The following is a 13,814-nucleotide window of genomic DNA, read 5'->3' as shown; positions in this document are numbered from 1 at the left end:
AGCCGTGCATGATATCAGTTCAAATATTGGATGTAACTTAACACAGCTGGTAAATATTTGGTAAATGGTTTAAATTAATTTCATGACCATTTAGTAATGTACGTTTTTTGGTAAGCAGCTGAGTAAAAATTGGGATTATGTACAGACAGTCGGTCATTATGTCAAAGTAAACAACAGGGCGATTAGGAACACAACGTGAAGTGGAGGGGTCTTCTATCACTCTAAAGAGGTTTATTTTGCAAGAGTGACCCCGGCTTATTGCATATTGTCCCATTTATTACACAGCTATTTACCAAATAAATAAAGACAATGACACTCATTGTTTTTGTTTTGTTTTTTGCTGAATCTTTCAAGTTATTAAAAAATACATAAAAAAATGCAATTCAAAGACAACAATAACTTGAATAAACGTCTACTATGATGAAAATCCAAAATCATGTTGCAACAGTATGGAGATATACAAAAAAAATTAAAAATAAATAAATAAAAACATAAGTCATTAAATGCTAAAATAATTTCTTTAAAAAAAAAAACAAGATGGCATAAATAGTTGGATATAATAATAAAACATAATAGTGTTTTCTTCAAAATAATAGTGACAATGTTTTGTTTAAAAATATATTTAATATTCAAAAAAATATTTGCCCAGCAATTCAAAATCATGCAGGTAGCCATTGTGTCATATGTAAAAATAAAAAAATAAATAAATAAAGCGAGGATCCCTTTAGACCGCATGAGAAGTTTAAAATAAAATAAAATAAATGAAATCAGATATTTTGACATTTTAATGAAAAAATAAATTTTGTTCAGGTCAAATGGAATAACCCTAAGAAAACTTATTATTAGTTTGTGATCATTTAAATTTGTTGTATTTATTTTTTTCTTGAAAAATATTAAAACATTGAAAAAATTTTTTGGAAATGAATGATCAAATTTGTGTACACTCATATATATTCAAGGTGCAAGGTATGTATTTTTAACATGTTTACATCTAAACAACTTAAACAATGCTGCGACTGACCAATCAAGTTATCCAGAGAGCCATGTAAGCGATTTTATCCCACCAGTCTGATGCTAAAACGTGTGACGTTTAAGTGTTAAGTGTAACAGTTGCATTAACTTAATAAATAAAAGTAAATATGGATGGATGGATGGATGGATGGATGTTTCTAAGCAGCCACTGCAGCCATTCATTCAGTTCAATGCAGAAGTGCAAAATAAATGATGGAGAGATTGAGAGAGAGAGAGTGTGTGTATGTGCTGTGTGTGTGTGTGTGTGTGTGTGTGTGTGTGTGCTGTGTGGGACAGAACTCACTTATAAAGAACAGGCCGGTCCTGGAGGGCTTCCATTGCCTGACTCAACACTGAAGAAACATCACAAGTTTCCTGAGTCAACCCTCTGCTCTCATCTACAGACAGACAAAGAGAGAGAGATAAAAGAACACAGAGAGGAAAGACAGAGACACAAAGAGAAACATCTATAAGTTATCCTTTAAGTAACAATTTATACAACCATTAGTTCTGGGACGCTTCACTGTTTTGCATCACTCCGATTCCCTGTGTTCTAGTCTTTCAAAATAGTGGTGAGGATTTTGGCTTATCTGTCATTTTGATTCAATGTGCTGATCAATTCAGTGACTAATTCTGGAGATTGCATATTTATGCCAATAAATGGTGACAAATAAGTGTCTTTTATGTTATGAGTGAGTAATTCAATGATTGAGTGAAAGGGATAGTTCACCCAAAAAATGTAATTCTTCTCCTCATTCACTCACCCTCATGCCATACCAAATAAGCATGACTTTCTCTCATTTGCTGAACACAAATAAATATTTTTAGAAGAATATTTTAGCTCTGTAGGTCCATACAATGCAAGCGAATGGATGCCAAAACTTTGAAGCTCCAAAATCCACATTAGGGCAACATAAAAGTAATCCATAAGACTCCAGTGGTTAAATCCACATCTTCTGAAGCGATATGATAGGTGTGGGTGAGAAACAGATCAATAATTAAGTCCTTTTTCATCCTGTTTTTAATGATTCACATTCTTCCTGCATATTTCTCCTTACTGGGCAGGGAGGAGAATTTATGACAAAAAATGACTTAAATATTGCTCTGTTTCACACCCACACCTATCATATTGCTTCTGAAGACATGGATTTAACCACTGGAGTCTAATGGATTACATTTATGCTGCCTTTATGTGGATTTTGGAGCTTCAAAATGTTGGCACCCATTCACTTGCATTGTATGGACCTACAGAGCTGAAGAATTGTATATTATATTAAGTAAAAATGTTCATTTGTGTTCTGTAGAAGAGTCAGTCATCATATCTGGGATGCCAGTAGCTTGAGTAAACCATGAGAGAATTTTTTTTTTTTGGGTGAACTATTCCTTTAACTGATTTATTAAAAATGTATGTATTAAACATCAAAATGATGGAAGAATGAATCATTTACTTAAAAGATTTGTTCAAAAACACTGATTTGTTTACGAACTAAACACCACTGGTTCTAGTTTCAGTGCAAAGCAGAAAGCGAGTTGTGCTTGACACTTTGGTTTCTTCTGGAACTATTTTTTGTTGCCAGAGAAGGACAAACTAACTGGCCTGTTTTTGTCTGAAACGTAAGTTATTTTATGTTATTTACTTGTTTGTTGAACTGTTGAATAAAATCAATGTCACACTCTCAATCGTGCAGTTGTTCCATGTATCAGCCTGTGATTACCTGCGGCAACCTGAGGCTGATACTGATACTCCCTACAAGAGCTCTTCTGCTTGTGTGATATTGTTTAGATAATTATGCAAGAATTGGATAGTGTAACTTTTCAAGTACTGTATTATTATGTCATCATGAATGTAAAGCTGTAGTTTTATAAGTCTGCGAGTCACTTTTCTTTTCCACATTCTCACACGAACTGTGTGTGTGTGTGTGTGTGTGTGTGTGTCTGTGTGTGTGTGTGTGTGTGTGTGTGTGTGTGTGGTCCAGAGCACACACTCACTCTGAGCCCAACGATAGAGCTGCTCATAAGCCGTCTCCTGTAACACAGCCATCTGCTCCATGATCTCCAGCCTACAAATAAACACACAGATATCACTCAGTGTTAAACAGTGGATCAGACACCAAACACATCCACAGAACGTGAACACACTGAAAAATACACACAGACTGATCTAGTCAGAAAGGAACTTCAAGACATTCTCTTTAGACTGTCCATTCTTTTCCATCACTTCCTGATTTTTTTTTTTTGGTGAGTGCAAATGTTTTGTTTTGGTTTTTACTATTAAAAAAACAAAACAAAAAAAGATTTTTTTATTTTTTATTAATGCATATTGTTAAGTTCATTTTTGTCCCCCAAAAGAAAAGCAGTTTGTTGAAGTTACCATATTTTGAAACTTTTCTGGTAATGTTTGTGACTCAAACAGAATTAAAATATCACGTAATGTTATTTTATACTTACATTTTATCTTATGAGTAATGTTAGTGTGTGTAAGAGTACTCGACTACAAAAATACTCTAAAATGCCCATCGCTAGTATTTGGACGCAAATTTTGGTCTCTAGCATTGAAGATAAAAACACCAAGACATGAATACAGTTTCCGAAATGCGCATGAAAACCTATAGGTTAGCTTTAAGTGGAAACATTTAGTTATTTGTTGACATGCGCAAATATTCAAATAGAATTTTCAAATGAATACACAGTAGATGCTCGTCAATAAAATTGATACTTTGCATTGGAGTGGTGTGTGTGTGTGTGTGTGTGGGGTGGGGGGTATATGTGATTCTAAATGAGAACACCCCCAAAGTTGTTGACCGTGGGGTGGGGTGTTCCGATTGTGTTCTCTTAAAAACATGGGCTGGAAATGCTGCTTTAAAAATAGTTTTGTGATATTCTGACTTTTTGCATAATTACATTTTCAACTTTGACAGAAACATTGCTTTTGTTTAATGTTTTCATTTCATTTCATTTCTTTACTTTTCCTTTCTTTCTTTCTTTCTCTCACCCTGCTGTTTGCTGGTTGGTTCTCAGTAGGATCTTCACATCTTCATGGATGTTCTTCACACGATTCAGAGCTCTGAAGAAGTCCTACACAGTAAAACACAATGAGTTTAACACACCAGCATTAAATCACAGCTTAACACATTACTTTTTTAAAAGTCATGTTGTCCCTTTTCTGATACTAAATCGACTGGCCTGATCCTGAGACCAGAGAGGCTTAGTGTGTCTTGTAAATTCATGTTTTTATTGAAAAATATACTTTGATGCCTACAATGGACATGAATTAAAAACGTGGACAGCAGAACTAAACTACAAATGTTGATTCAGGCTGAATGTATTTTTCCATTAGTCTGCAAGAGTTTCATCCACCAGCGAACAGCAAATTTCTCAAAAAATATTTATAATTAAAAAAATGGTGGCATCCCAGCAAATACAGAATGCTCCCCAAACGTTAGTGTATGGTTGACCTTTGTTTTATTTATTTTTTACAATTCCTAACATTCTAGGAACAATCTGTTTAGGTTTTATTTTTTATAACCATAATGTAACATTCCTAGAACATTGCAGGGAGGAGTTGGCATGACAAACTAATAAGAACTTATTCTGAACTTGGTTATTTTTAGGTTTTATTATTTTATTTAACAAAAAGAAAGTTTTGAGAACCAAAAATTGTCAGTTGGGATTACTCATCTACTGTTTGTTTTTTTTGTTCCAGCGAACACTGGAAGATTAAATTAAGAAATGTTTCTGGACAAATATATGGTCAGCTACCCACGCCATCTAACTTGTCGGGACAAGTGGAAGTTAATAAAAATGTATTTATCATCTTTATCTAATGTATCATTTAAGATGGAAATACTGCTGGCCAAAGAAATGTCATGATGTGGCTGATTTTGTGGGAGTTAGAGAGATCTGTTGTATGATGTTGATGTGAGATCACCTCAGTCACAGGACCATCTCGAGCAGTGCGTAATGTGGCCATCTCAGCGGTGGACAGCTGGAACTTTGACAGAAATGCCTGGGCCACCTGACCTCGAACCTCCAACTGATGGCTAGAGAGAGAAACATGCAGTTATAATACAAACTAACTTAATATAGCAATTTCATAATTTCATCAGGAGGAAATTCTGTTTCTTGATGGTCATTCTTTCATTCTTTGACATTGGCAAGTACTTTTTATTTTAAGTAATTACTATGAGTCTACACTAGATGGCAGCATTACTCAACTCAAAAACAAAACCACATGCACGCTTCCAACACTTGACATAAACATATCATAAGACTTTCATCTACATATCAGCTGCAGGTCTTTTTTTAGAAGAGAGAACAATAAGATGAAATCTAAAAAAAAAAACACAAAAAGGTAAATGGTCTCATGGCTACATTGTTTGAACAAGAATACCAGCACATCTATAAGTGTGTCATCAGAACAATAGCACTCCTGATGACTGGGGTGCTTAAAGAGCAAATCACTGCTGATTTAGCTCTCTTGCTTTTTCATATTTTTTCCTCTCAATATCTCCATTTTCAGACATAAATCCTAAAAGGATTCAGTTCAATTACATTACACATACTCACAACACACTATATGGGGTGAGTTGTCACAATTTATACTGCCATTAAACAGCCTATTAAAGTAAATAAATAAGTAATTTTCATTAAACCAGTCAAGAAAATGTCCTGGTCCTATTTTACTCCAAAATAAAAATAAATCATATTTTAAATACAAAAAATTAAGGACCCATTTTAGGACCATTGAGATTTGTTTACATTGTGACATTAGTTTCATGCATGACAACTATGCACATTTAACCACCACTTCTCATGGCCACAATGCGAGAAATAATGGTCAATATGTTATTATCATTACCTCAATGTAAAAAAAATAAAAATCTATCACATAAATTGTAAAGTTTGTATAATGTACGTATGTTTTCACCTCTTTTCCACACCAGGAAAAGAGTTCCCTTAAGATTCAGTTCACTTGAAATTGAGTCACTAAGTTAACTCTATGGGGAGTGTCCTTCTACACAACCTAGTTGAAACCCTTCTACAATAATGCAAATTCTAAAATTGGCTATGGTGTTTAAGCCCATTTAGGCACGAAGCTGTTCGGTATAAAAGAGGGCATGCGAACACCATTCCTCAGAATGATCTTCCTTCAAGACTGCGAGCATCTCTCTCATCTAGAAGCCCTCTACATCTTCGCCATTGACATACACGAGTCAGCAGGTGGGATATTCATGGCAACGAGAAGACTCTCCGCTCCCCTGCAGTGTTCCAGGAGTGTTAACATCTACTCTGCCTCGCCACTTGACGCTTCGCTGGTGAACGGGGCACTTCAGCATCCTGAATCCCTGCAGTGATTCTGCAGGTTTTTTGTAACATTATAAGTTTATTGTTGAGATTGTGGGTATATATATATCACAAAAGGGCTGCTTGCGTGTATGCGTCTTTTTAAAGATCTCATTTCGCAAGTGTGACTGTCACATCCAGTCATCAGACGGTCATGAGAGTTGTGTTTGTTGCTTGGGCTGCGGCCACACCGAAGCAGCTCTTATGGAGACAGATTGGCTCTCACTGTGAGATCATGAGTCTCAAGACGCTTCGCTCTCGAATCGACCTCGTTCTGAGAGACAATCACACTCAAGGTGTGTATATAGAATGCTGTCACCGTCCTGTGTGGTCTGTGACATCCAAATTATTTTAATCCCTCCAAAATTCACTAGGTGGGGAAATTAATCATTACAAATCACACTTGAGGTCTGTATTGGATGCTATCACCACTCTGTGTCAATGCACAGAAATTTTGTTTCAGTGCATTGTGTTCAATAAGAATGTTCTCACAAAAGAGCAAAACATTCATTGCATGAGATGCGCACACAATCGCATTCTGCTAAACAATCTGGACAGGTGCGAAGAAGGCATGGCACATCAACCACCAGGAACTGTAAGCCATCTTTCTAGCCCTGAAGGCTTTTCATTCTGAGATACAGAATCACCATGTGCTGATTCAGTCAAACAACATGACGGTGGTGGTGTACGTAAATCGCCAGGGCGGATTTAATTCAATGACAATGATAAGCCTGCCGAGGCACCTTTTCCTGTGGCTCGAGCGCCATCTCCTCTCCCTACGAGCGACATATGTCCCAGGCTGTTTGAATTACAATGCAGAGCTGTTGTCACACCAAGGAGCGATGCCAGGTGAATGGAGGCTTCATTTGGGAAATATTCTTCAAAATGGAGATCGATTTATTTGCATCCGCGGAGAATGCCCCCCTCTGGTACTCCAAGTACCAAGCTCTGCTAGGAGTGGACACAATGGCCCAAAAATGGCCTGTGAAACACAAATACGCGTTTCCCCCGGTGTGCCACCTTCACTCTGTCATATGCAAAGTTCAAGAGGACTAGGAAACGATTCTATTGGTTGCATCGAAGTGGCCCAATCAGTCCTTGTTTATGGAAATTATAAAGATTCTGGATGGCCCTCCATGGGAAATACCGTTGAGGAGGGATCTCCTCTTACAAGCGCAGGGCACAATCTGGCATCCTCAGCCCAAGCTGTGGAATCTGTGTACAGAGCGCAATAAATGTACCAGAATTGACTTGGTGATGAACACCTTTGTACCAGTTAGAGTGCCATCTACGAGACGCCTTTATGCACTGAAATTGAATATGTTCACTAATTGGTGCTTTTCATGTGGCAAAGACCCAGTGAACTGCCCCATTCCTGAAATTCTTACATTTCTTCAAGAGTGATTGGTTGCAGGGCTCACTCGGTCAACACTCAAAGTTTATGTAGCAACTATCTCTGCATATCATGCACCTGAAACCGGCATCTCTATAGGCAAACATGATTTGATCATAAAGTTCCTTAGGGGAGCGAGGCAGCTAAATCCCCCTTATCCGGCTACAGTCCCGACTTGGGACCTAACTTTGGTCCTACAAGCACTCGCAGGACGCACCCATCGATCTTCTGGACTATGAATTGCGTGTGCTTTGTCTTAATACCGCATTACTACTGGCTCTGGCCTCAGTATAACGGGTTGGTGATTAGCAAGCGCTATCAGTCGACAAGTCATTTCTGGAGTTTGTCTTTCAAAAGCCACCATCAAATCCAGAAAAGGTTTTATCCACACATTTCAGAGCTCAGGTGGTTCACCTTCAAGCCTTTCTCCCTCCTCCATTTCAGTCGGATGAGGAACAGTCCTTGCATTTGTTATGCCCAGTGCGAACGCTACCCACAAACGTTGAGCGCACCAGGCAGTTCAGGGTATCTGACCAGCTCTTTGTGTGCTCTGGAAGGCACACAAAAGGAATGTCCCACTGGATTGTTGATTCGATCGCCCTGGCTAACAACATTATGTTTCCTATCTGGGAGTATTATGTCGTGTAGTGCTGCGTGACGGGACTCTGTTCCACATAGTGTCAGCTTAGTGACGCAATGTCAAGTTAACTGAATCGTAAGGAAATGTCTCAGTTATGTATGTAACCTCGGTTCCCTTAGATGAAGAGAACGAGACATTGCTCAAGTTGGCCACCCAGACTTTTTTTGTGGTGCAATACGCTCTTTGTCACTCAGTTAGAAAATTTGAGGAATGGTGTTTGTGTGCCCGCTTTTATACCAGACAGCTTCAAGACTAAAAGGGTGGGGCTTAAACACCAGAGCCAATCTTAGAATTGGAGTTACTGTAGAAGGGTTTCATCTAGGTCGTGTAGAAGGACACACTCCCCATAGCGTCAGCATAGCGACCAAATGTCTCATTGCCTTCATCTCAGGGAACCGAGGTTACATATGTAACCGAGATGATTTCCTCTGTTGAAAAGTTTGATATTTTTGGGGGGAGTTTAGGAAGTTTTCAAAACTCTCTCTATACTCGAACTTTAAAAAATTACGGCAAGTAAAATAAAAACAATTAAAAACATTTAATTTGAAAACGCATTTATTTTGCTTCTTATCGACACTCTGAAAAAATGTCATCCACTGAAAATGGAGCGTTACCAGAGACTTCCAGTATGAGCGAATGCTGGAGTGTTTGGCTGCCGTTGCTCTCCGGCCTTTTCTAAGTTGGATTTTAAGCTCTGATATGGGCTATTTAAACTTTTATTGAGACGGTCGCTCGTGGAAATAAGTTTTGATCTGGTCATGGATGGTGAACTCTTCCATTGTTTGGGATTTACTTCACTTTTGAACTGAACACTGTATCTATCTGTGCAAAGCCTCTACTAGCCTACCTGGAACCCTCACAGCCCCAGTGCATTATAAAGACTCCGGTGAGTGAATGTACATTTCCCCACTTGTCGCTGGCCATTTGGTGGTTCAGTTATGAGAAGCCTATGGCAGGCTACTTGACCGCTTCCTCAGCTGCATCGGGGTGTGTGTGGGCTTAAGTGGACTGAATTTTGGGTCTTTGAAGGGCCGGTAATGATGGATTATTTTTGGTGGTTTGCTCTGGCCTTCTGGATCTACGCTATCTGGAAATATGCTGCTCTGTAACGGATTCAGGTTCTGATTCTCTTTTCAATATGGTTTTTAATTATTCATCCATGGACATCCACATATCGCCTCTCCGCTGGAATCTACAATCAATGTGCTGCCCTGGAAATCACACACCGACCACGGTATGTCCACAGAGGAACTCGTCATCATTCGAATCGGCTTGTGTCGGCTGTCTCCACTGATGATTTCCGCATACCGGTGATGTGGTCTTTCATTCGCCATCCCTGCCCGGGACATGGATAATCGAGGTGTTAATCCTGTTAATCTCTGTATACTGAAGCATTCTACTCCTATTTCTACATGGACGTGGAGCCTACTACCATTAATATGGCCCTAGTAAATGCAAGGTCAATATTGAATAAATCCTTTGTTATAAATGACTTGTTTATGTCAAATTCTTTAGACTTTTTATTTGTGATGTAGACTTGGCACAGCCCTGGTGACTTCATTACTCTCTGAGAACTGTCTCCCCCAGACAGTGTGTTCTTCAGTTCTCCAAGGACATCTGGACATGGCGGTGGCATTTCCACTATTTTAAAAACAATTTTAGATGTAAAATTCTGCCATCATGGGTCCTGTGCTATGTGCTTTGGTGTACAGACCTCCAAAATATCAAGGACTTCATCCATCAATTTTCTGATTTTCTCTCTGATGTAGTATCTCATAGCGATAGACAGGTGATTCTCTGTGATTTTAACATCCGCCTTTGATGTCCATCCAAACCTCTGGTGAAGGATTTTTTGTGGTACGTTCTGCATAACGTGGCGGCTCATTTTAGCTTATAGAGGCCCTTTCACCCCGTTTCGCAACCGACCCACCGGCCCACTGCCAGTCCACCCCTGATCGGCCCCAAAATGCGTCGGCCCACCAGGAAAATGCCCGGTATGCCAGATTAGCCGTCCAGCTATGGCCACCCTATAATGATAAAAATCAACCCAGTCCTTTTTCTTTTAATCCCCATTAATTATAAGCACTGTCTCAGATCAAGCCGTTAACAGATTCTGTACAATGTAACCTTACTTTGAACAGGTCTTGCCCACGACTGTTGACGAACACTGCCGACAGACATATTTGTTTGTGTTTTGTTTCATTATAGCGCATAGCGAATGTTGTAACAGTATTTGTGTATGTTGCTCATCCATCATTGAAAACTGCTGACAACTCTACAACAAATAAATAAATTTATCAAATAACCATTCAGAAACTTCCTGGTTCATTCTCAAAGTTGTTACTTCTGAGTCTCTCCCTCATGAGTGTCTGACTCCGGTTCAAATATATAGGGCTGAACACCACTATTTCGCTGTCAGTCATATTGCTTGTGATGTCTAGTTATCCGAAGCAGAGATGTCAAAACTCCACCCTATTCTGGATACGAGCCGGGAACACACACACACAAAAACAGCTCTTTATTATCACCACCCAAAAATTGGCATTTTCAACATGGTATAATAAATTATCTGTAGGATATTTTGAGCTGAAACTTCACAGACACATTCTGGGGACACCAACGATTTAAATTACATCTAGTGAAAAGGGGCATAATAGGTGCCCTTTAAATTTTTCACTGAGAAATTCCAAGAAATTAAGGCCTCAATTCAGCCAGCGAAATTCCATTCACCACTGATATTCCAGCCACTCAGCTCTCTAACTTACTTTCAACCAGTCTCTTCAGTGCATCTTGTTGATTTAATTTCTAAGTGTAATGAAGTAGGGTGGGCAAGGAGGAGGCAGGAACCAGCTAAACCGTCACCGTAAAGTTGAAGTAGAACTCAACATAAAACAAACATAAACAAACACAGACACACATGCAAACCGGCCATATGTGTCTCTCTCTCTCCCTCTAACTGGTGCCTCCAGCTACTCTTTATCCCCCTCCCAGCTGATTAGCCTGTTTCAGGGCCGGCAGTGTGTCCTCACGGCCCTGCCCCACCCTTCTCCTCATCACACTAAGATGAAGTTTTCAAGTTGTAAAATGGATATACTGCCTGCTTGTCTTTTCAAAGATGTCTTCGAAATTATGAGCTCTGATGTGACTGCGATTATTAACAGCTCTCTAGCAAATGGGGTAATCCCAGCTAGTTTTAATGCAATTGTGCAGCTTCTGCTTAAAAAAAAGCAACTCGATCCCACTGTTTATACCTAATACAGGCCTATCTCCAAGTTGCCATTAATCTCAAAGCTTATGGAGAAAGTTTTTTATATACAGTTATACTCATACTTGAATTCGTGATAGAATTCGTGATAGAGCTGGTGTTGAGGGACCAGGTGAGGTTCTCCGCCAGGTGAACACCAAGGAATTTGGTGCTCTTGACGATCTCCACAGAGGAGCCGTCGATGTTCAGCGGAGTGTGTTCACCTTGTGCTCTCCTAAAGTCAACAACCATCTCTTTTGTTTTGTCGACATTCAGGGACAGGTTGTTGGCTCTACACCAGTTCGTCAGCCGCTGCACCTCCTCTCTGTATGCTGACTCGTCGTTCTTGCTGATGAGACCCACCACGGTCGTGTCATCGGCGAACTTGACGATGTGATTCGAGCTGTGCATTGCTGCACAGTCGTGAGTCAGCAGAGTGAACAGCAGTGGACTGAGCACACAGCCCTGGGGGCCCCAGTGCTCAGTGTGGTGGTGGTGGAGATGCTGTTCCCGATCCGGACTGACTGAGGTCTCCCAGTCAGGAAGTCCAGGATCCAGTTGCAGAGGGAGGTGTCCAGGCCCAGCAGGTTCAGCTTTCCAATCAGGTGCTGGGGAATGATTGTGTTGAATGCTGAGCTGAAATCTATGAACAGCATTCGAGCGTATGAGTCCTTATTGTCTAGGTGGGTGAGGGCCAGATGGAGGGTTGTGGTGATGGCATCGTCCGTTGAGCGGTTTGAGCGATCACGCAAACTGCAGTGGGTCTAGTGAGGGGGCAGCTGGGTCTTAATCTGCCTCATGGCGAGCCTCTCGAAGCACTTCATGATGATGGGTGTAAGTCGCGACGGGACGGTAGTCGTTGAGGCAGGACACTGAAGACTTCTTTGGCATGGGGATGATGGTGGTGGCCTTGAAGCACGTTGGAACAACGCGCTGCTCAGAGAGATGTTGAAGATGTCGGTAAGAACATCTGCTAGCTGGTCTGCACATCCTCTGAGCACTCTGCCAGGAATGTTGTCTGGTCCAGCAGCCTTCCGTGGGTTGACTCTACGTAGAGTTTTCCTCACATCTGCCGTGGTAAGACAGAGCACCTGGTCGTTGGGAGGAGGGGTGGACTTCCTCGCCATCACGTCGTTCTGCACTTCAAACCGAGCGTAGAAGTCGTTCAGCGCATCTGGAAGGGAGGCATCTTTGTCACAGGCAACTGATGTTGTCCTGTAGTTGGTGATGGCCTGGATGCCCTGCCACATCGCCGCGTGTCACCGCTGTCCTGGAAGTGACTGTGGATTCTCTGGGCGTGTCGGCGCTTTGCCTCTCTGATTGCCCGTGACAGTTTGGCCCTAGCTGTTCTTAGGGCTGCCTTATCGCCTGCTCTGAAGGCGAGTCTCGGGACCTCAGCAGCGTGCGCACCTCCGCAGTCATCCACGGCTTCTGGTTGGAGCGTGTGGTGATGGTCTTGGAGAAAGTGACATCATCAATGCACTTGCTGATGTAGCTGGTCACTGATGCTGTGTATTCCTCCAAGTTGGTAGAATCGCCATATGTTGCAGCCTCCCTGAACATGTGCCAGTCAGTACACTCAAAACAGTCCTGAAGAGCAGAGATGGCTCCTGCTGGCCAGGTTTTCACCTGCTTCTGAAGCGGTTTTGTGCATCTGACGAGCGATCTGTATGCTGGAATTAACATAACAGAGATGTGGTCTGAGTAGCGAGGTGGGGGCGGGGCTCCGCCCGATGCAGCGCCTGGGATGTTTGTGTAAACAAGATCAAGCGCGTTAGCCCCTCTCGTTGCAAAGTCCACATACTGATGGAATTTAGGGAGCACTGTCTTGAGATTTGCATGGTTGAAATCTCCGGCGACAATAAACAGTCCGTCGGGGTGAGCGTTCTGCAGTTAGCTCATAGCCCCATACAGTTCACAGAGCGCTTCCTTAGCGTTAGCGCTGGGGAATGTAAACTCGGTTATGCAAACAGTGGTGAATTCCCGTGGTAGATAAAAAGGTCTGCATCTAACAGTCACAAGCTCCAACAGCGATGAACAGTAACTAGAGACTAGCATAGAGTTCTTGCACCATTCCGTGTTGATGTAAACACACAAGCCTGGTCCCTCAACACCAGCTCTATCACCAAGAAAGCCCAGCAGCGTCTCTACTTTCTTCGAAGGCTGAGGAAAGCACATCTCCC

The 13,814-nt window shown here is 41.1% G+C and overlaps 1 protein-coding gene across 1 annotated transcript in view; it reads right to left on the bottom strand.

The window, feature by feature from the left end:
* The window catches only part of LOC127631479 (conserved oligomeric Golgi complex subunit 6-like), a 109,606-nt gene that overhangs the window by 60,403 nt on the left and 35,389 nt on the right, over positions 1-13,814 (bottom strand). Inside the window, exons 5-8 of the mRNA XM_052109610.1 lie at positions 4,940-5,051; positions 4,004-4,086; positions 3,001-3,071; positions 1,316-1,409 (exon numbers count right to left, since the gene is read on the bottom strand). Coding sequence (XP_051965570.1) covers positions 1,316-1,409; positions 3,001-3,071; positions 4,004-4,086; positions 4,940-5,051 — 360 coding nt within the window. The remainder of the gene's footprint in view (positions 1-1,315; positions 1,410-3,000; positions 3,072-4,003; positions 4,087-4,939; positions 5,052-13,814) is intronic.

The sequence above is a fragment of the Xyrauchen texanus genome, chromosome 38 (genome assembly GCF_025860055.1).
Source record: "Xyrauchen texanus isolate HMW12.3.18 chromosome 38, RBS_HiC_50CHRs, whole genome shotgun sequence".
In the NCBI taxonomy this organism is placed as follows: Eukaryota; Metazoa; Chordata; class Actinopteri; order Cypriniformes; family Catostomidae; genus Xyrauchen; species Xyrauchen texanus.
This window is presented reverse-complemented; position numbering and strand designations above follow the sequence as displayed.